Source organism: Strix aluco, chromosome 10, assembly GCF_031877795.1.
Source record: "Strix aluco isolate bStrAlu1 chromosome 10, bStrAlu1.hap1, whole genome shotgun sequence".
Taxonomy (NCBI): Eukaryota; Metazoa; Chordata; class Aves; order Strigiformes; family Strigidae; genus Strix; species Strix aluco.
In genome coordinates this window covers 13,627,950-13,651,391 of record NC_133940.1, presented here as the reverse complement: position 1 = coordinate 13,651,391, position 23,442 = coordinate 13,627,950, and the positions used below count along the sequence as shown (strand labels likewise).

Genomic DNA, 23,442 nt, shown 5'->3' with positions numbered 1-23,442 from the left:
TTTAATAAGTACAAAACATTTGACACTGTTCTGCATGACATCCTTGTCCCTAAATTGGAAAGACATGGATTTGCTGGATGGGCCACCTGGTCGATAAGGAATTGGCTGGATGGTCATGCTCAAAGAGCAGCGGTCAACAACTCAATGTCCAAATGGAGAGCAGCAACAAGTGCCGTTCCTCAGGGGTCGGTGTTGGGACCGGTGCTATTTAACATCTTTTTCGGTGACATAGGCAGTGGGATTGACTGCACCCTCAGCAAGTTCACCAACACCACCAAGCTGTGTGGTGCAGTTGACACGCTGGAGGGAAGGGATGTGCCATCCAGAGGGACCTGGACAGGCTGGAGAGGGGGGACCATGCAAACCTCATGAAGTTCAACAAGGCCAAGGGCAAGGTCATGCCCATGGGTCAGGGCAATCCCAAGCACAAATCCAGGCTGGGAGAGGAGTGGATTGAGAGCAGCCCTGTGGAGAAGGACTTGGGGATATCAGTGGATGGAAAACTGACTGTGAGCCAGCAATGTGCACTTGCAGCCCAGAAAGCCAACCGTGTCCTGGGATGCATCAAGAGAAGTGTGGCCAGCAGGTCAAGGGAGGGGATTCTCCATCTCTACTCTGCTCTCGTGAGACCCCCCCCTGCAGTGCTGTGTCCAGCACTGGGGCCCCCAACGTCAGAAGGAAGGACATGGGCCTGCTCGAGCGGGTCCAGAGGAGGCCGCGAAGATGATCAGGGACTGGAGCACCTCCCTTATGAGGACAGGCTGAGAGAGTTGGGGATGTTCAGCCTGGAGAAGAGAAGGCTCCAGGGAGACCTTAGAGTGGCCTTCCAGTGCTTAAAGGGGCTACAGGAAAGGTGGGGAGGGACTCTTGATCAGGGAGTGTAGGGATAGGACAAGGGGTAACAGTTTTAAACTAAAAGAGGGGAGATTTAGATTAGATATAAGGAAGAAATTCTTCCCTGTGAGGGTGGTGAGGCACTGGCACAGGTTGCCCAGAGAAGCTGTGGCTGCCCCCTCCCTGGCAGTGTTCAAGGCCAGGTTGGACGGGGCTTTGAGCAACCTGGTCTAGTGGAAGGTGTCCCTGCCCATGGCAGGGGGGGTGGAACTAGATGATCTTTAATGTCCTTTCCAACCCAAACCATTCTATCATTCCATGATTCTGTGATAACAATGCAATGTTCTTAACAGCAGCATGTTAAGTTCTTCTCTTCCATGCTTTAGCTAGCAAAAATCTATTTCTTTCAAAGAGTTTGGTTCAGGTGAAATGTGAAGAATGTGCAGAAGAGCTACTGTGTCTTGTTTAACTTAAGCCCTTGTGGTTCCCCACCAGCCCTTGTCTTGGCACAGCTGCCACTCATTTCAGCACAGGCACTGAGGAGTCTGAGGTTGGCCCACGTTTTTTAGCCTAACAGAATTAAATTGAGAATTTCCAAATGGGTTAAGTAAATGTCTCTTATTGCAAGCAACCTCCCTTCCCTCCTGCCAACCACCTTCAACTGTATCCTCTAAGTACTTTTGGAAAGGCAGTGTGGAATTATGGCTCTGTTTGTCTAATGTGACACATTAGGGAAGGGGCTTATGCTGTCTTCTATCATGTTGTCTGATTTAAGCATCAGACTACTTGCATTTAGGATCCTGTGCTCCCCTGCAGTCAGTGGAAAGAGGCAGGTGCCCCCAGGGGGACAAATGCAGAGCACGTAAATTGTATGATAATGCAAGCAATGAAGTGTCTATGCAGTGTAGTGTTACTCTGGAAACTGGACACTAGGCTCCTGCTGCAACAGTTTCTTCTCAAAGGCTCTCTGAGGAAATCTCAGACCTCAGGCCTGTTTTATTTAAGGAGATTGAAAGACAAAGAGAATACTCTGGTCTAAGTGAAGTGCTCATAAGCTCCTGAGGAGGAAAACCTGGTTTCTTTTGAAGGACCTTCAGGGAATGTAGTCAATCTCATACAACCTTCCAAACCAGCTGTTTAAATGTCCTAAGGGAAGTTGTGAATAAGGTTCTGCTCTAGTTGTGCCAATTTCCCATTCATATCTTTCTTTCTCAGTAGCTTTCAATTCAATTAATGTTTTAAAACTCCTCCTATAAGCCCCACACTTTCTTCCTGAATATCATCTGTCCTTTCAGTACTCCAGTGTTACCTTTATAACAAGAGACCATGAGAGAATTTTACTTGTATTTTGTTTCCAGGTGAGAGTTTTTAATGTAAGTTATTAATCATCTTTGTTGTTCTTTTTTTAACTCTTTTTTTTTCTTCTTTTTTTTTTTTTTGCATTTTAGTTCTGAGGAGTGGAAGAAAGTCAGCAAATCAGAATCGAAGAGCTTGGGACTCACTCTTGAGAATGATGGAGAGTTCTGGTGAGTGGGAGTCATGTGAATGATTTGGAGATACTGGCTACACAGAGTAATTGTCATTAATTCTGCCATTTAACAGCTTCAAAACCAACTTTCCCAAATAGATAAGATTATCCAGTCCTGGCACAAAGTCTGTTTCTTTTAAACTCTCAAGGGATAACAGAGAAAAACAGAAAAAATTGATTAAAAACTAGTAAAACAAAATTAGTAGCTCTTAGTAAATATAAGTTTCAAACACCCTCAAAATCTTTTATATATATTTAAGATATTCACTCAGAATGTGAAACAACACATGTGCTGGTTTACATGACAGAATGCCAAATACTGAACACACTGTCAATCCTGTTTACTGACTACTGTGCCTATCTGTAGGATTTCTAGCTCAAGCATGGCTGAGGTACCTGTAAATACAATTGCAGCCAATGAATTTTGGTATTTGTCAGTGTTTTCCATCATGGGCATGAGAAGTGTTCGTCCTCTACAGAATCTCTAGAACTCTAATAATTTTGACTCTGCTTAAAGCTTAGATACACTGAGGCAGTTCAGCAACTTCTTCAGTAGATCATCAATGTTGCATCAAGTGTGCTGGTACGGCTTAGTATGAAGAGTCTTCTGTTTGCTTGGCTTTGTCAGAACTGGCAACTGGAAGCCAGCTGTAGGGTTTGGTTCTGGGCCATTAATAAGCCAGAACATGATGGTAGTTCAGAGATACCAAGCTGTTAGAGGAGGTGAATGTTTTTTAACTGCTCTGCAATCCAGTCTGTCACTTTAGCAGTCACAGGTTATAGCACTGAGATGATGCTAAATAAAAGCTATGTCCAGAGCACAGGGGTTCGAGTCATGCTTATGGACAGATATAACAATATGGACCATAATAATGAGGAGTGGATAGTGCTTTGGTTGCAGGTTTTCTTCTTTTGCCTTTGCAAAATATGTGGTATCTAATCCAGCCTGGTAGATACAACCTATCCTTTAGGCTTAGGTGCTGCAACAGAGCTGACCAAACACACTGAGGTGGTATTTCTCTAAATTAAGTTCTCAGATAGTGTGATTGTGGCTTCACAAGTATTTCCACATGGAGAACTTTCCAGTGAATCAGTTTATTCTCTGGACAGCTGAGCAATGCCTCCTCTTAAATTACTGGAAGATTTCATGTGTTAGTTTGGCTCCTTGCATGATTATCACTGTTTATTTTACTGTTACTTTCCTGGTGTCCCATGGAATAGGATGACGTTTGAGGACTGGTGTAAGAATTTCACTGATGTGGACATCTGCCGGATTGTGAATACCTCCTACTTCAGTATCCACAAGACCTGGGAGAAGAAAATGATGCATGGGGCTTGGGTAAAGAATTCGGAGCCCCTGCTAAATCGCTCTGGTGGATGCTTTGATAACAATGAGACCTTCCTTCAGAATCCCCAGGTGGGAATCCTTGTATTTTGTGAGGTACTGAAGTGTATCCACGTTAGCTAGGGTTCTGAAGGTTTTCTTCTATTTAGGAGTTGGCAGTGACTACTTGACAGAAATCTCATTGACAGTCTCTGTCCTCTGGAAGGATGCTGGTTCACTGCATGTTTCAGTGATTTCCGTGAAATCTCTCAGTAAAGAGTTTAAGTATTTGTTTAAGACTGATCATGTTTGGGGCTGATGAGTTAGACTCACCAAGATTAGTAAAGTCCTGTCTGGACTTCTTTCAGTTTCCCAGTTGTAAAAAAGCAGCAAGTCTGATTTTATAATGACATAACTCCATTCACTTAACATCCTTAAACAGTCTGAGTTTTGGCCCTCTGTATTTAGTTCATGTCCCTTTGCACTAATCTAAGATTCTGAAAGTATCTAGTCTCTTCCCCAAGCTCATCCTCTCATCAGCATTATGGATTTTTTTTTTGTCTCATCCTACCTGTTAACTTTCAAGCTATTCAGTTTATCTGTTCATCCATCCTTACTCCATTTCTCACCTTCCTGCCCTTCTCAGTGTTGCATGTTTTCATCCCAGTGCATGCAAATTCAAGCATAAAACTTCCATTAATGTCAGTGAGGTCTGGGTGCTTACTCCTTCAGTTATTACTTTGAAAATTGACCTTTCTGTTCTTTTGTAATTCACCACATACTTTAGATTAATTAAAGATGTTCTTGTGTCTGCTTCTCTGCACTTGTATGGGAGGTTTCTGTCTGCACCCCACAATTTTCATAGCAGGATATTGGAAAAGTGTAGCCTTTGCTGTTCAGACTAGGAGTGAATCTCAGACTCCCAGCTCATCCTGTCATATAGGTGTAGATGGAGAAGATCTGTCCAGACAGAAGTGCTCTGTCTTCTGTCAGTGCCTCATTTCCAGATGGTGATTTTATTCAGATATTCCTCTGTATGATTCTGGATCTATTCCAAGTGCTTGTCTGGGTCTCATTTGTAAGTGCTTAGCTGCCACAGAGAACAAAACATACAGGTTATGGTTGAGTGCAATGCCTGATGCAATGGAAGTTCTTTTTATTCCAGTTTTATCTCTAGGCTAGCTGATTAAAAGGCTCTTAATAGCAGTGCTGGAACACATTTATGTTCGCTTAGGGCCATTATAAATTACTGTGGCATATACTACCATAGTCTAGAGGTAATCTCTGTCTGTTCTCCCCAAGTGAAATGCCTGACACTGAGGCCTCCTGTGAAGTTTTTCTGTACAGAGAGGGATTGTGACACTTCCAGTCCCTTTAAAATAAGGGAATTTAAGCCAAGTATAAATGTATTCCTACAGCCACCTGCAGATTTCCAGATTGCTACCCCTTAGGACCGCTGAAATGTCATCAGATCAAAGATCATCACAGTTGCATACCTCTCATCAGACCAAGAGAGTCCTCTTGCACTTCCACAGTTCCCCTTCCACACCTCCATTTACCCTGGAGCACGCTAGGCTATGTGACTAGGTAACACTGCATATGGTTCAACAGGGACAAGAATTAAAATGTGCTTTACGAGGTGTTGCTGCATATTTATATCTTGCTTTTTAGATTCTCTCTGCAGAGGCTCTTTACAACCCTTAGGACTCCCTTCAAGGTCCTGTGCTTTCTCTGACACAATGTTGATATAGCACACAAATAAGAGTACAAAGAAGCATTGAATTTATACCAAAAAACAGCCAGCCCAGAATAGCAAGCAGTAGTTCTGTAGGAGGTCAATCTCAACTGTAAATACCATGAACAACTAATGAAGCCCAGAGGCTTGGGAATGTATTGATTTTCTTTCCAATACCGCTGTGCTTCAGCCAACTCTGCTAGAGGTTGGTGTTTCGTCCATGTGGGTGTGACGCTGCATGAGACAGTGAGAGTCAGGGATGAGAAATATGACAGTGCCTTATTCTGCAGAGCTCTAACCACAGAGGGATGTGAAGTCATTATGGGGGATCATTCCACAACAGTAACCAAGGAAATCTCAGTATCTACCTCAGAGCAAACTCAATGAGGATTTGCTTTTTAGCAGCTCTTGGAGGAGCAGGAAGAGGGGAGTTGAATCACTGATGATATTCCTTTCCACGCTGTCTGAGAATTTCGGCTTAAATCAGAACGTGTGGTGCCCATAGTACCCAGCTGTGCACCACTGCAGTTTTTTGCTTTTATTTGTTTGCTTAACATTTAAAGGTTTTTGTGGATGGAAGAATACAGCATCTGTCTAAACTTGGCATAAATAGTGTCTTCTTGCCCTCCACTGGTTCCGACAACTCAGATTTGCCCTCTGTATGCACAAAAGAAACAAAGTTTAAAGGAGTCTCTAATAGTGAATGAATTTGAATGTTTAACTCTGTCATATAAACACCTGTATGACCTTTTTCGTCTACTGAAAGGGTACATACTTACTCATGAACTGGTCTGGTAGTGATACTTAATGATGTAAGCATTTCAAGTCTGATTTATTGAGATGGAAACTGCTGCCTAAACTTGAAATAAATTCCTTTGATTGGTCTTAAACCCAAGTTGACTCAAGTTACTTTAAACAGTTTGGATAAAAGATTTGCCTGTTGAAGATCCAGGAGTCCTTCTTAGCCCTTTTTACTGGGTATTCCTAAGATTTTCAGGAAAACTGAGAAAGTCCAAAATTACCATTCCTGTCATTCTTATATTAAATAGAAATTGTAGGTGAGGAAAAAAGTTGTGGGGTTTGTTTTTTTTTTTAACTAAGATTTGGAATATTCCTTCATTTGCAGGTCCTATACAAAGATGTTTGAAATTTACGGGCCCTGTCTAGATATTCAAGTCAGAATCAAAAAATATCAGAGACCCCACCTGGGGTCTGTTGGTTTTATTTTTTTATCTCACTCCTGATTTATATATAAATATCTAAATAAAACTTAGTCTATTGTCTTTTGCTTTCATAGGAGATGTTCTCTTCTGCTGCCTCACCAGTTATTTTGTAATACAGTCTCATGCTGTGCTTTATGTGAAGTACCCGTTTCAGTGTCTCTGATACTTTTGATTTAAAGATCCTTATTATTAGCATTAATTTTCAGGTGCAAATTCCTGGGAATGTCTGTTATATGGAGAACTCTTCTCCCACCCCCAAATGTATTTTCATTTGCCTCCTTTGTATGCACATATTTCCTTGGTGATGGCTTTATCCTCAGTATCCTAAGGCATTTCTAACAGCTTACCCTCTTCTCTCTTCTACTAGTACATCTTTGATGTTAAGAAGACTGAGGACAAAGTGTTGGTGTCATTACAACAGGAGGATCGCCGCAAATACAAGAAAGAAGGGAAGGGAGACAGCATCCCAATTGGCTTTGAAATATTCAAGGTAGGCAGCCATCTGCACTCCTGGTTTAGAGTTTATTCAGCAGTCCTGCTTCATCCTGGCAATGAGATCTTTGGCAGATAGAGGCATGATTATCATGGTGGGGTCTGGCTCTCCTCTCAACATGAGCTTTGCATGTGTACTGCACTCAGTCACCAGAACTGATATTAAACAGACTATTTGCGCTAAATTGAATTTAGTTCAATTCAAACTCTATTTGAACTAAAGGAGCATAAATCATTTTTCCCTATTGTAAAAGAATTTTAAGTGATCTTTCTACCCCCTTTGAAGGGAAAGACAAAAAAAAATATTAACGCTTGAAACATGGAGGGTTTTTTTCTCCTTCTCACTGGAGGCTTCTGCCTCCATTTCATCAGCAAATACAGCCACGTGAATGAGTTTAAAAAGTCTGGAGTTTTTCTTTTGCCACTTAAAAACAAGAGTCAAAAGTGTTTTCAAAAGCTGGAGTAGTGAGTAGGAAATGAGCATATGTGAAAAGGAACCAAAGGGATCCCAAACAGTAATTTAATTGCACTCCCAGGGCAAATTGAGTAAAATGAAAGCATATGAACTGAAAGGAGGAGGAAAGCAAGAGAAACAGCTATGCATCTGCTTTTTCACTGAGGATCAGGTTTATTTTATCTGTTGCTATAGCTAGTGGGACTACACTGAGTCTATGGCCTTAGCCTATAAAATAGGCAGTTTTTAACAGTTACAGCTGCTGACATCTGCATCACACCTATTCATTTGACAATCACCTGTTAACCACATATATTGAAAAGTGTCATTACAGAAGGTAGCATAATTTACCTTGTTTTGTTCATGCCTATATATCTAATTTGGAAAGGCTTATATTTTAACTGTGCTGTGGCAAATATCAGTTCCCTGAAGAGGATGTTAATAGTTAAGCATAGCTTCAAGGCTTAGAACAAAACATAAAATGTAAATTCAGGGGGTGAAAAACCATTTGCCAAACCATTTGCCTTTATTGCACATTGTCTTTTCTGCTCATAAAAGGCTGTGTGATGCACAGGGAAATTCCTGCCTGTAAGCTCTGATATCCCTCCTTGCATTAATCCCTGTACTGCTCTGTGGCGGTAGGTGGAGGATAACAGAAACTATCGACTACACAAGCTGACTGTGCAGGAGAGAGTGGCCACATCTCTGTACATCAACACACGCACTGTGTTCTTGAAGAGGATCCTTAAGAAAGGCCGCTACATCCTTATCCCAACTACATATCATCCTGGCATCATTACAAAGTTTATCCTGAGACTCTTCACGGATGTGCCATCAAAACTCAGGTAGGTTGCACTCGTAGCTACATAAGATCTTCCCTTGCCCACACTGGCTGCACCTCCATGGAAATGGTTGCCTGGTTGCCCTCAAATATCCCTGACTCACTAGCTCATATAGCTCCAGAACTAGGCCCTTGAGATGGTCAGGGTCACCTCCAAGAATCCCTAGATGGCTCACTGGGATTTGTGCATGGTCAGGACATTTTTACGTAGGAACCTAGTGGACAATTCAGTTTGGGTCTTTTGACCTTTTAGTTTGGCTTTTGTAGTCAACTCCAGTTCCAGGTCCACTGAGCACTGGTGCTTGCAGTTACAGTTGTTACTCTTTATTTCTTTCACCATCTCCCTTGAAACCAGTGGTTGTCTGCAAGGGCAAAACTAGTGTTTTGTGGAATCATCCCCGCTGATTTTTTTTTCTTGCTTTGATACTATTTTCCATGATTTAAAGTTGGTTTTTTTCTGCTACTTTTGCTGCCATGTGAAGGATGACACATATTTGGTTTGCTTTGCTTTGCTCTGTTTTTATTTCTTAAGTCTCTCATTTCTGTACCACAGAGATCCAAAATGGTAGATGAGGAAAGAGTACAGATCTCCTAAATGCCAAATTTCCACAACCATTGATTGTTTTGCTTGACATTAATTGCTTCAATTGTTTTTCCCATGATTTTTCAGGGAGCTGAAGGCAGATAAGCCTGAAATGACATGTTGGAGTCTTCTCTGCGGCTATCCACGCAGAGTCACCCAAATCAAAATTCATTCTGCAGAGGGTTTACAGAAGCAAGACAGATCAGGCGGTAAGTGTAAAGCAAGCCTGAAAGAGTGGAAGGGGCGTCTTCAGTCCTCTAAAGATGATCTAAGCTGATATGTAAGCAGTCAGAAATTATCCAAACTAACTGAAGATTTATGAGAATTCTTTTACAGCATGTTGTAAAATTGCTCAAAAGGAGAGATCAGATGAATAAGATGAGGCAAACCAGCAAGAGTTATGTGTCATCTATGCTGGTCCAGATGGGCAGTAGTAGCCAGATCCTTCTGAGAAGCTTTTTGTGGGGATTAGTAAGAAATTGACCTTTCAGGGTTATGTGTTTTCTAAATGGAAAATATCCAGGGAGACAGCTGAATCGCACAGACTCATGTAGTGTATTATACTTACCTCAGCAATGTCATTCATGGCCTTCAGAGCACTTTGTTCTTCATTACCACAAGCTTAATAGCACTTCAGAGAGGAAATTATGGTTTTCAACAACCATTTTCAGCTGGGTAAACTAGGACAGGGAGAGGTTAAACGACTTGTACAGGACTGTGTATCTACACATCAAAGGAATTGTCCTGAAGGACACTAAAATGTCTTTCTGGCACCTGATGTTGACAGTTAATTAGGAGACTTGTCCACTTGTCATTTTCCTCCTCATTTTCTAATTCTACTCTCTGTTTGTCGCCCTTCATTTTCCATGACCAGTGCAATAGAAAAAGGTAGACACATCCAGCGTTGATTGGTGGGTAGGGAGAAAGCAAAGGAGCAGAGATACTACAGTGAAAGTAGAACAGAAAACTAAAGAGGTTCCTGAAACATCTGCTGTGTTTGCTCCAGATAACTCTTCAGCACTCTTCAGTTTAAGATGTGGAGCTCAGTTGTATTAATTTCTTGTGGTAGACAAGGCACTAGACTGAGACCTATAGTACAGTTCATCTTCAGTCTCACAAAGCAGCTGTAAAATTTCTCCCACCAGCTGGCTACAATTTTATTCCAGTCCCCTTTTCATAGTTTTTCCTGGCACCCACTGAGCGGTGCTGAATGTACTTTTCACTGTGAAAACCACTTTCTGTTAAGTGTGATTGTCTCTTCAGGGCACAGGAACACTGGAGGGAAAAGAGATAGAAAATTGATTCAGTTCGTTTTTCTTGATATTTTTCCTGAAAAACAGAAGCCACAAACACCTCAGTAAAACAAGTGGTATGGCTCCACGTTCTCAGCAAAGCACGATGGATGGGTGAGACTGAAGGGGCTATGTGTGACAAGAATAGCAGAGCAGTGCATTGAAAAGAGGCAGTATGTTCTTGTTCTTGCCCTGTGAAGGACATTTTCATTTTTAAGGGTGTGGGGTTTTTTTTTCTTTTAAAATTCCTTAAATATTTTTCTCTAACATTCCTTGCCATAAAGCAATAAAATCCAATTCTCCACCCTTAGCATTTCACAATCCTTAGCACAATTACAGCCTTGACAAGATCATTAAAAACAATTGCCTGCAGCTGCCAAAGACCAGGCTTGAGCTCAGAGAGCATTGTGGGATTTGGTGCATTGTGACACAGACTCTCGGAAATATACAAATAGGACTTACAACCAATGTGTAATAAATATTCTAACTACAGTATAGCCCAAATACCTTTAGGACTCAGTACTACCACACATGGTCAGGTTGAGTTGAAGCATCTTCTTCCACTTTGATTTCAGCATCCAGTGTTGGGCTGATGACTACCCTGACAGAACTGAAAAGGTGGAAGAACTGTCTGTAGGAAATGGACTCACAGATTTTCTGTTTAAACCTAAGCAAAACTTCTGCTTGATTATTTTATCTGCTGAAAAAAATGCATAATTGGGTCAAGTGATGCTATTTGTGAATTAGTATTGAATTCATCAAGTGGCTGAAAAAAAGTCTATCGTCGATATTTTTTTTTTTTCCTGAAGTGTTTCCATTTCCCTGTGTGAAACAACGTGCCATTTTTAAATTCATCAAAAACATAAGGGGATTTGAACACAAAACCTAAATGAATCTTATTGTTTGAATAAAACTTCACCAAAAAAGTTAAAATATCTTCCTTTTGTATCAACATAAAGCTTTCAGTAAAAGCCTTTGTCTCCTTCCAGCCTGTAGTTCCAAATCTCATTCATTCAGGGGGCACTGAAGGAGAGCTGAGTTACTTCACTTCAGTAGCTTCCCCATTGTCTTGAATTCTGCTTGAAATCCTTGTTTGAATCTTTCATTATTAGCCTTTTTTTTCCTGTAAGTATCTCTAATTCACAGAGTACATTCATTGATCGACTTGCAGAATGCCGTATCTTATAGCAGCTTCAGACGTGAAGTAAGAACTATAAATAAAAAACCATGAAGCCAAATGTGTACTGCTGACATTTGTGCTACACAATAAAATCGAGCTGTGCAATGACAAGGATTACGCCCATAACTGGCACTCTGCCTTCTAAGGGCACCTTGCTGGGAAATTTGGCAAAGCTCTCAACTGATACTAGAGTCCATTTCAGTAACATAAAAAGCTGGGTACAGTACGTATTTCTCACATTTGGGGGTTTTTTGGGTAGATTAAAAGAGTGGATATAGAAATTCCTTGAAGCACACTGGCTGGATGGATTTACACTAGAAAGTAATGTGTCCAGGGACATTAAATATCCCAGATGCTAAGAGTGCTTCCTAATACTGCCACAAAAGAATGCAACTCCCTGTCATCTCTTGTCTCCTCTCTGGCTTCTCTGGATCCACGTCTGGACCCTCTCCCATGCTTATCTCAAAGAGAAATAACAGCCAGGCATTTGAAAAAGATCAGCTTTCTCAGAAGTGAGTTTAGACCTCACAGTCACATGGGCAGTTACCAAAATACCAGCCTTACCTGCTGCTCCTGGAGCATTTCCTGATGAGAACTAGATTTAAAAGTAAACAGCAGCCTCCTGTCTAATTAATACCGTGAGATGAGGGAAGAGGCCACACAGCAATTGCCGTGGGGAGTGACAAGTAGAGGTTTCCTTTCAGGTTAGGCATAATCAATATGTTTATTCAAGTAGAAAATAGGTAGATTATGTGGTTGTGTTTGCCTGCTGCTAAGAGGACCTTACACAAAGTTTACTCATTTTCTGGTGAGAACGTTGTTGGCAAATTGTTTTTATGTGAACTGTTGTCTGATCAGCCCCGCTGCATTTCACAAGGGTTTCCTGACTTCACCTTCTGATCTGCAGCATTTCAGCTCTCAAGCCACTTCTTTTTTTATGCTCAGTCTCTGTCATCTGTCAGCTATATTCCGCCTTATCCAGCCACCTGCCTGGTTTGTCACTATTGCCCCTTAGCAGAGAGAGAAGACGAAGGTTGATGACAAACGAGGAGTTTATGATTCATTCTGAAGTTTCTGAGAACTGAGACATGACATTACATCTCTGTGACAAACTGTCCTGAAAACATTAGGATGTCTCTATACTCTGACACTGGGGTATACAGTTGCAGAAAAGTAAAAGCAGCCTGAACAGACAGCATTTTTTGGTGTAACTAGGGTAGAGGGATTTTAGACTTGAATGCACTGATATTCACATAAGCCCATCACTGTCACCTGAGAGTTGTGCTTAGCACAAATTTCTGAGCAGCTACTTAAACAAAACTGGAAGACAATGAAGATTGCATAGTGAGTGCACATCCAGCCTGGTTCACGAGCTGGTTGTCATCAGAACCCTGCTCCCTGCCAGAGGAAAGTTGTTTAATCTCTATTTTAAATGTTTATTGGAAAGCTCCTTCTTGCTGCTGTCTTTGATCCATTGCCCTGTCTGGAAAAAATAATGAATGGTTTGCTGTTGTCAAGAATAGTGGATAAATCTAGCTGCCCAGGCTCAATTCTGAATGCATACAGGCCGCTTCTCTTGGAAGTACCTCTCTCTGAGTTAGCTTGTTCTGAAGTTGATCCAACTATCTGTGAGCTAAATGCAGGGGCAGGTTTGCAAGATGAGGAAGCACTGTGCGCTTGGAGATTTTCTGTCTCTCATTCCCAAGTCTGTTTTAAAAATTGCTCTCACTGCTGTCTGTCACTCTCTTTTCCCAAGAGCTTATCTTTGAGAACAAATCACCTTTTGCATTTTTAAGTCTTCCCACTGAAATTCCATGTTGAATTTGCATGTTTAATTGCCTTTCACCACTGCTTTTCTAAACTAGGTATTGTGATCCCCGGTATGTGACATACCTGGTAAGCAGAGTATCTGGTACCTTTAATGGCAGTTGCCCTGGGAGCAGTCTGAGAAATAGAAGGAAGGAGAAGGCAAAAAGAAGCTGGTAAACATCCAGTCAAAGCATGAGAAGGGAAGCAGAGAGAAAATGGAACAGAGATGGGAGGAGGAGGAGGATTTACTGATGCCAGTGGAAAGACTCCCTTTCATTATGGGTATTGCAGGAGAAGCTGAGAGGTATCACGTGAGCAACGACTCAACTGCAAAAGGCAAAACAACCGGTCGTAATTCCCAAAGCAGTGCTTGTGTCTCAGCACTGTGTCTGCACTATTTGGCCCATGCCTTTTTCCAGTGACTGAGTTTGTCATAGCTCTCCATATACCAGTAAGAATGGTCTAGCTGGAGAAGAATGGGAATGTCTCTGAGAACTTTTTCTCAAGAACATTTTCTAGAAAGCTTTTTGTTTTGGTACAGTGCTGAAGGATGTGGATGTTAGATCCTCTGTCCAATTCTTAAATAATAAAAAAAAAGTTATCCTTAGACTACTGTGCACAGATTTCTTTAAGCCTTAGAAATGTCATTACTGTTGAAATGTTTCTGGCTTTTACAGATTTCAGCTTTTTCCTTCACACTGTTCTTTTGTACAACTTCCCAATACAACAGCATGGCCACTGGACTGAGATGAAACAGGTGTTTATACACAGTGTTCAAGGCATAGCTTGAGTCATGTGTGCCTGAGAACTGAACCCAGTCCCCCTTCCACTGCCAGTGCAGTTGCCAGAGTAGCAGCTCCAGTTGTTTTCATTCCCAGCTCATGACGAATACTAGGATGTTGCTTTTCCATGTTAGTAGCCCTTTCTGTATTGTCTATGTAATGTAAATAAACGAGGCCCAGAGCTGCAAAGAACTGGGCCAACTGTAGCTGAGAACATGGTCTCATCCCACATGTGCAGCCCTCCCATTTCTTTCTTTTGTTCTGCAGTTGGAGCCAGTCCTCCTAATACAACTGACCATTCAGCAATGCCATGAGGTCATGCTGTGCACGTACCTTTCATGTTCTTCTTCTACCTCTTTTTCTAGCTCTTTCTGAGAATTTGAATCTTTCTTTCAAATGTTAGTTTTGCTTTTCCTTTCACTTAGCAAGTCCCTTCATTAACAGCTCCCTCGTCCAGTAGATTGGCCTGTTACCTCTTTAAGCTCTGTGTCCTTTCCCCACCCCTTCTTATGCCCTTTTTCTCTTAATTATTCTAAATAATCAGATGTTGCTTTGCTCTTTGCCTTCAGCCAAAGTGGTTGACACCATTTCATGCAAGACCCCATTTTATTCAGATCCATCTTCCAAACCTCTGTGCAAAGGGGGGAGCTTTTCCATCACTGATTACACAGCATGGTGCTGCCCCATGCCCCAGAGCTAAATCCACACATTCAGTGACACAAAAAGTAATTGCCTATCAGAAAAGCCAATACATTGCTACCTGCTATTGAAAGTGTGAGATGTTGTCAGGGTAACAGGCCTATCGCGTGTCTGGCCAGGTGTAATCATAGTGCAGCATATGGAAAAATCCGTTTCTTTCTCGTAAGTGGAAGTAGCTCTTTCTGTTTTGGATGTAGCTGTTACGTGGTTTGTTTTGCGTGAGATGTTGGTATCCATTCCTGCAAATGAGTGATGTGTTTGAGGAGAATCATCCTGGGTATGAATTGTTAAAAAATGAAAGCTGCCTTAAAATTATGCTGCCTTATGGCTCTCATTCTAGTGGTGGTATTTTCAAGTAGATGGTGATGAAATGTGTGTAAGAAATGATCACGAGACTGACTTACACTTACATACATTCAGTGGGTCTATTTAAAATCTGTAGCTAAAAAGTAGCAAGGTGTGGAAAAACAGATATGCTGTCATTAACAATAGGAATGGATAGAAATAAAAAAAAATGGTCGCGCCTATGTTTAATTAAAAGTTAATTAGAAAGTGGAACAGTCCATTCTGTTTGAGGCTAAAGACAGGTGTTTCCAAATAAATTCTTGCTCCCTATTGGAATGGAAAGAAAATAGAAATGAAATTAAAAACTGGGGAGGATTTGCTTTGACAGTTTCCCACAGAAAATGTTGTTGTAACCAGTGCACTCGTACAAAATGTTTTTGCATTTTGACAATGTTTTACTTTCTGGAAGAGAAAATGGGTCTTGAAAACTACCTCCTAATACTGATACTCATATCAAAATGCAGTAGACAGCACTTTGAAGCTAGGCAGTCTAAAGGTGGGCACCGACATGTGCATTCAGTGATCTAACAGCAGTTCTGTGCAGTTCCTGTTCTTGGCCTCCATCAGAATTGAGGACAATGAACAGTTTTTACCTTCCATTTTGGCCCAGGTGCCCAGAACTACATACCAGATTGCACATGCACAGAAGCATTTTGGCTCTCACATCTGGAGCAGTGTTGGGGAGCTTAGAGCGTCACTTTGAAGACTTTCTGTTAGATGAGCCAGGAAGATGCACAGCAAGGGAATGTGGAAGGATCTCAGTCCCAGTCTAGGAGTGAGCTGGTTTCAGAGCAAATGGTGCTTGGTTTCCAGCTCTGAGCATCCAGTTGTTACAAGAATGAGGTATTTCAGCTCTGCTGGTGACGGGCAGCTAGCAGGGGGTGTGAGGTGCTCTGATGCCCTGCTCCTGTGCTCAGTCGCAGTGGTGCTGCCAGGTACAGGAGGGGATTGCTTCTGCTTGGTTTTGGGTAGGTCTCAGCTGCTGTTCTGTGTCTTAAGAGCTGTGCTGCTGATTGTGTTTTAGGAGCAGATCCCTATGTGCTTATCAAGTGTGAGAACCAAAACATGCGCTCCCCTGTGCAGCAAGATACAAACAATGCCATCTTCGACACACAAGTGATTTTCTACAGAAAGAACATCGACAGTCCTATCGTTGTCCAGGTGAGATAAGCCATGCAGAGTGGGCTGCTAAAAGCGCGTAGGGGAGCGTAACAGCATCACTGGGCTTGACGTCTGAGAAACTCTGCTCCCCTTACTGGGCTATGCCTGGAGCTATTCAGCTGTTCCACTGATACTCTACTATGTCTCTTCCATAAAGGAGCAACTGATAACAGGGATCAGAAGGTGTATTTCATTCCAAGGCTTTGAAGGAATTTACAGAACTACCTTTTGCCTCATTTGGTACCTGACAAAACAGAGACAAAAGAAAACCAAGTGTTGTCCAGAGTCAGTGTTTGAAATAACACCAAAGCTATTAAGAAGTTTTTTACCTTGAATTCTAGTCATCTGGGAACTAGACCACACTGTTTACCTCAACACTAGGTGGAGAAACAGCAGTTGGTATTTAGATGAGGTAGTCCAGGAAAACTTTGGGAGAGTGGAATGGCGTTTCAGTTTGATATATACAGTTGTTTAGTATTAGACAAATACTAAGGACTGTGTCTTCTTCATCAGTGTAGGGAGATCTTACAATGAACCTGTGAATCAAATCACTGTGGCACATAAGTGCCAGAAATTGAAATAGCTTTATAGCACTGTGTTGCAAGAAGAGATACATTTCTGACTTTTCACTGCTTGACACAGTGCTGGTGCATAGTACTCCTGTGCCATAGTACTCCTCTGAACTAATAGGTATATTCTACAAATATTATAAATAGGAGTGTTAGGACAGCGGTGTTATCCCTCAAACCACAGACTGTAGTTATGGGTTAGAGGGAACTGATACAATATCTGATGGAACATGGTCTGTGTTCTTGGCATGTGCAGGATTGCCTAATCCTTAGTAAAGATTTGATTTACACATGGGACCTCACCCCATCTCTCTACAGTGTGCAGCTGTCCTGATTTCAGCTGGGATAGAGTTAATTTTCCTCCTAGCATCTGGTACAATGCTGTGTTTTGGATTTAGTGTGAGAATAATGTTGATAACACACTGATGTTTAGTTGTCGCTAAGTAGGGCTTAGCCTAAGTTAAGGATTTTTCAGTTTCCCGTGTTCTGCCAGCGAGCAGGTCCACAAGAATCTGGGAGGGGACAGGGCCAGGAGAGCTGATCTGAACTAGCCCAAGGGGTATCAGGGGTACAGAAACTGGGGGGAGTTGGCTGGGAGGGGCAGGTTGATGCTTGGGCATTGGTCAGTGGGTGGTGAGCAACTGCATGGTGCATCACTTGTCTTTGGTTGGGCTTTATTGCTCTCTCTTTGTTATATTCCTTTTCATTACTATTACTATTATTATATTTTAAAATTATTATTATATAATAATTATATTATAACTGGAAGTTGGATACTAATGAACTTCACAGACCAAACAAAGACTGGTGTGAGACTAGAGGCAAAACCCACTATTTAACACAATTTCAGTTGCTACTTGCTATATGCCCAACCCCATCCTGAGTAATGACAAAGGGCATGTCCAAGGACTCCAAAACTACTGCCATGCCTTGGTCTAGCAGTGTGGACCTGGCTCTAACACAGTCAGGAAGAGCACTGAAGACACTGCAGAGGTGAGCACAAGCTGGCAGGGTGGCACAGAGCAGCTGACTGCATGTAGTTTTTTACTGCAGATGAGCTCAAACAGGTAATTTTTATTCCTCTTCCAGGCAGGCTGTGACCTAGAAAGCAAAAAGCTGCATTTAGCTCCTTATTTGCGTAGCGTATGTAAATGAACATGCAAATCCAGAATCTCCCACATGCTCTCTAGACAATTAGTTAAATTTAGATGTACGCCCCCTCCTCACTGCTTTTTTGAGGGGTTAATGGGGGTGACCTTCCTCCAGCACAACCCTTTCAGGTGGAGTGTGAGAGAAGCACTGCTTCAGCTGGGTTTATTTCTGTTCCAATGTTTCTAGGTCTGGAACAGCAACGTCTTGTGTGACCAGTTCCTTGGACAGGCGGTGCTGGCAGCTTCACCCAGTGACCCCAGAGAAGAGCAGACGCTGCAGCTCCGAGGGAGAGGCAGCCGAGAAGCAGAGGAGGTGCCAGGTCACATCACTGTCAAGGTTTTTTCCAGCGATGACCTCGTGGAGCTATGAATACCAAAGCCCCGCAGAGCCAGACAGAGCTGTCACCTCACAGCAGGGGGGCTTGTCTGTGCTTTCTGTGTGAATGACTGGGGAGCAAACGTTGCACATAATCATAATCGCTTTTAAAAGAAAAAGCCCTCTTAACTCTCCACATTATCATGGATAATGGGGAGAGAGGCTTTTAAAGAGGGAAAAGTACATATTTATACATATATATGTTCATGATACAGCAAATACAGTAGAAGAGGGGCCACACCAAACGTTAGCAGATAAGCTCATTAAGGTGTGACCATCTTCCCCAGCAGCATCTTTCAGGAGCTCACGGCACAACAAGCTGGAGGCACACGTGACTCTTCTCACAGGTCCCCAGCACTTGGTCATCTGTTCTCAGCAGTGGGACTGGATGCAGGCAGGAACGGCTGCATCGCCGTCCTCACGTACCAGCAGGCTGGTGGGGTGGCAAGCACCAGGTGGATTCCCACAGCTCAGTCCTTGTTCACTGCCAGGTGGTATTTGGGAGGGGGACTTTTTTAGGCTTTGACTGGAATTTTTTTTCTTCATACAGGCATATAAAAATTTTAATGAATTTCGTTGTTACTGCTACAGATCAGATGTTTCTGTTCCTTGGCAAAAATGTCATGACTTGAGGAGTTCAGTCATAGGTCATAGCCTTAGGACCAGGCATGCCAGGGCAACGTTAAAACAGAAGGGCAGGTCTTGCAGTGCCTATTCAAACACCACAGGAAATAAGAGCTTTGCCCGCAAAAAGGCTCTCAGATTGACTTTCTTATTCTTCTATTCTCCACCTCAAGCTGATGACTCACAAGTTGGTATCTCTGGCCAAGAGAAGGGCACCTCACAATTCAGCTGTGGTTTTGCTCAGAGGACAAATACAGTAATGGGAGCCTCCTTGCTAAGGAGGCTTTGCTTAATCCACATGGTGCTAAAAATGCAGTAACACTCATTTTGCTTCATTAGATGTGATGGGTAGCACCAGACTGAAAGAGGACAAAATCAGCTTATGACAAGCATGGGTTTGTAAACCAATACACCCTGGCAGGTATCGGGTTTCACTCTTGAAATTCTGCATCAGTTTATTGCTGACAGAGCTGACATCTTTGATGAAGTTTAACTTGGGTACAATGGAGGACACATATTGTTTCACATTTCCTTCAAAGCAGGGTTCTGGTACAAACTTTGTTTTAACTTTTGCATGTGGCCTGATGGCAGGGTTTCCTCCTAGCAGACATTTCTGTGTTGTCACGCTGTGCAGTGATTCTGGCAGTGTAAGAGGCTCACTGTGTTAGACCTCTTGGAAATGGATTTTCTATGGTTGCAAATTCTGGTCTTGAAAGTGAAGCTAAAGGATGACTATTCTGCCTTTTGTACAGCCGGGAAATTTGGATTTCTGTGTACCTCGTAACCACTTCAGCCATTTTGTGCAATTTTTATAGCTTAGAAAATGGTCCTCAGTAGAATTAATGTTTTCACAAAAGGTTTTGAAGTCTCCTCAGGGCTCCAAAAGGATCATTGCTGTGGGAGGAAAATGCTTTCTCTGACATGTTGGAGATGGAATGTAAGACTATGAATGATATTATACTGCCATCAGCTTAGTTGCATGTACCAAGTACCTAAATCCAGCTCTCTTTTTAAATAGCTTGGGCTCAAGCCATTTTGCACGCAGAGCATTTGTCAGATGTGAACTACATACGGTTGACAGCTCCACAGGCAGGCATAATTCTTTTCTGTAAACACATAATCTCAGAGTTGCTTACTCTCAGATATGTTTGTAAACCGCAATTTTTTAAAAAAAGCGTGAACTTTCTCATACAGACCAGAGCTCAGGCAAGTCACGCAGGGAACTGCAAGTCAGTCTGGGCTGTCGTAGCCCTGCACTAAGACCTGTTTGCTTTGCTTTTCCTCACGCACTATTTTACACCGTGGTAGCTGCTTCTCAGCAGTGTGGCAGAAGGGGTGACTGCAGCCCGCTGGCACAGCTTCACCATACAGGTGGAGAGCACCTTGCTGGCGTTCCAGCGTGGTTAAAGCCCCGCACTGCAATGTGCAGGGCAGCAAGGCGTGTGGGAGGGCACACTGAGGCAGAGCAGAATGCTGTATAACCCCCTCCTCAGACAGACGTTTCTCCAGGGCCTGTTGTGTATGAGATGGGTGCAGTAAGGAGGGCTTGGCTCGGCCAGCTGATTGATCTGGGTCAGTATTTGGCCTGAAGAAGGTTCCTCTTGGAGATGGCACCCAGCACAGCCAGGCTGCTTTCCCTCCTGCGACCTGAGGCAGCTGGCAGCAGAATGGAGGTTTATGCCTCCCTGTCCTAGTATTTGCCCGATCCAGGAGCTTGCATGAACCCATCGAGGGCACAAAGCCATCTCGCCTCCAAGCTGGAGCAGGGTCCTTTGGCTGACCCCTTTGAGCCCCGCAGCCCTGGCCCCCAGCTCCCAGCACTGCCACCCCATGTCAGCACCTAAGGGTCATCCCCAGTGTCAGCGGGGCAGAGGGAGCTTGACTGGCAATTCTTTGTCGTGCACAGCCTGACAGGAGGGAAGTCAGGGTGGAGCAGGTGATGGTGATGATTCTTAGGCAGTTTGTCCCCGTGGTATGGGGATGGGGGGCCCTTGAAAACTGGTGCTGGCCAGGCTGGAAATGGAGCTGTGTTGCTCCCTCAGTGTTGCCCTGAGGATATCGCAGTACGGTGCTGGTAGCTGGGGGAGGCTCAGGCATGCTGAGACCAAGAAGAATGTCTGTACCCTTGCATTTATTAATTTTTGGAAGTAGTTGGAGCCGGCAGGGTTTGCCCATCAGCAGGAGCTGCTCCAACCTGGGAATGCAGCTGGATGTGCTGATTCAGAGAGGTTTCTGGCTTCTCCTCCCGCCCAGGCACAGGGGAGATGGGAGCAGTCCCAGGCGAAGCCAAGGCAAGAGCAGGTTGAGCGGGGCCTGCACTGCTGCCTGCTCCCTGCAGGCCAGCCCAGGCCAGGCAGGGGACGGTGCCTGCGCTCCCGCACGGCCCCGCCGCGGCGCAGCGCAGTGTGCGCGGGGCGGCCGGGCCCGCAGGAGCAATCCCTGCGGTGCGTGCGCGCCCGCCCAGGGCAGCCGCGGGGCCGGGGCGGGGCCGCGCGCCGCCGCGTGCCCTGAGCGCCCGCCGCCGCTGGGGGGCGCCCGCGCGCCGCTCCCGGCGCCGCCGCCGGCCCTGGCGCGAGGGGGGGCGGCCGCCATGTTCCCCGTGTGGGCCGGCGGGAGGGGCGGCGGTGAGCGGCGGCGGGACGGGGACGGGAGGGGAGGGCGAGCCCTCTCTGTGACGGTGGGACACTCCACCCACCCCCGTATGCGCTGTGTGTCTGTAAAACACCGAGCTGGGCGATCTCTGACTCTCTGCCACAGCAGGTATGTAGACAAATACATATATAGTATAGCTATTATCTGTAGTGTTATAGAAGAGTCTCCGTATATAAAATACGTAAAAATAGTATATAGATGGCTAGAGAGGACATTATTTAAGGGTCTCTGTGTGTACACATGTACATGTATGTATATATTCTGTAATAATAGAATCATGAAATACCAGGTTAGAAGGGACCTCAAGGATCACCTGGTCCTGCCTTTCTTGGCAAAGCACGGTCTAGACAAGATGGCCCAGCACCCTGTCCAGCTGAATCTTAAAGTGTCCCATGTGGGGGAATCCACCACTTCCCTGGGGCGATCATTCCAGTGGCTGATTTTTCTCATTGTGAAAAATTTTCTTGTGTCCAGTCAGAATCTCCCAGGAGTAACTTGTACCCATTTCCCCTCATCTTCTCCATGTGACTCCTTGTAAAAAGGGAGTCTCCACCTGCTTTGCATTCACCCTTTCAATACTGGAACATGGTGATAAGGTCGGCCCTAAGCCTTCTCTTCTCAAGGCTGAACAAACCCAGCTCTCTCAGCCTGTCCCCACAGGGCAGGCTGCCCAGTCCCCTGATCATCTTTGTGGCCCTTCCCTGGGCCCTCTCCAGCCTACAACGTTTTTGTATAGCAGGGACAGCGCTGAGTAGAGCGGGGTAAAGGCTTCTTCATCTCTGCTGGTGATGCCCTTGCTGATGCAGCCCAGCACCCCGATGGCTTTCTTTGCCACAGCAGCACTCCGTTCACCATATTGAGCTTGTTGTCCACCAGGACCCCCAGGTCCCTTTCCACAGAGCAGCTCCCCAGCCAGGTAGATCCCAGCCTGTGCTCCACTCCTGATTATGTTTTCCCAGGTGCAAGACCTTACACTTGTCCTCGTTGAATGCCATCAGGTTCTTGTTAGCCCACTCTTCCAGCCTATCCAGGTCTTCCTGCAGGGTGGCTCTCCCTTCCGAAGTGTCCACTTCCCCACTCCATTTGGTATCATCAGCAAACTCCATCAGGGTACCCTTGATTCCATCACCCAGATCACTTATGAAGATATTAAGCAGCAGTGGACCCAATATCAACCCCTGGGGGACCCCACTTGTGTCAGGTTGCCAGTTTGACAAGGAGCTATGTACCACCACCCTCTGGGTGCGGCCGGTCAGCCAGTTCCCCACCCACCACACAGACCTCTTGTCTAGACGATAACGCATCAGTTTCTCTAGGAGGAGGCTGTGGGGAACCATATTGAAAGCCTTGGAGAAATCCAGGTAGACAATGTCCACTGGTCACTCCACATCAACCAAACAGGTTATGTTGTCGTAGAAGGTGATCACGGTTGTCAAGCATGATTTGCCCTTAGTGAATCCGTGTTGGCTTTTCCCAGTCGTGTGCTTCGTTTGACTTGTGATAGCCCCCAGGAGGATTCATTCCAGAACTTTCCCAGGGACTGAAGTATGATTGATGGGCCTGTAATTTCCTGGATCGCCCTTTAAGCCCGTTTTGTAGGTGGGAGTGACATTAGTCGTCTTCCAGTCTTCTGGGACATCCCCCCAATCTCCACAGCTTCTCAAAGATTATGGAGAGTGGCCTCGCAACGACATCAGCCAGCTCGCTTAACACCCGCAGGTGGATATTGTCAGGGTGACACTATAGCTAGAGGGTATGTTGTACAGTTACATAAGCATCTCTTTATAT

General features: G+C 44.1%; 1 protein-coding gene across 2 annotated transcripts in view; it reads left to right on the top strand.

Moving 5' to 3' along the window:
* The window catches only part of CAPN6 (calpain 6), a 65,855-nt gene extending 46,887 nt beyond the window's left edge, over positions 1-18,968 (top strand). For both annotated transcript variants that reach the window (XM_074834978.1, XM_074834979.1), the window contains exons 8-14: positions 2,283-2,360; positions 3,584-3,779; positions 7,012-7,134; positions 8,233-8,435; positions 9,102-9,223; positions 16,146-16,282; positions 18,190-18,968. In XM_074834978.1, the coding sequence (XP_074691079.1) occupies positions 2,283-2,360; positions 3,584-3,779; positions 7,012-7,134; positions 8,233-8,435; positions 9,102-9,223; positions 16,146-16,282; positions 18,190-18,372 (1,042 nt within the window). In that variant the 3' untranslated portion in view covers positions 18,373-18,968. The remainder of the gene's footprint in view (positions 1-2,282; positions 2,361-3,583; positions 3,780-7,011; positions 7,135-8,232; positions 8,436-9,101; positions 9,224-16,145; positions 16,283-18,189) is intronic.
* Positions 18,969-23,442: the final 4,474 nt, after the last annotated feature.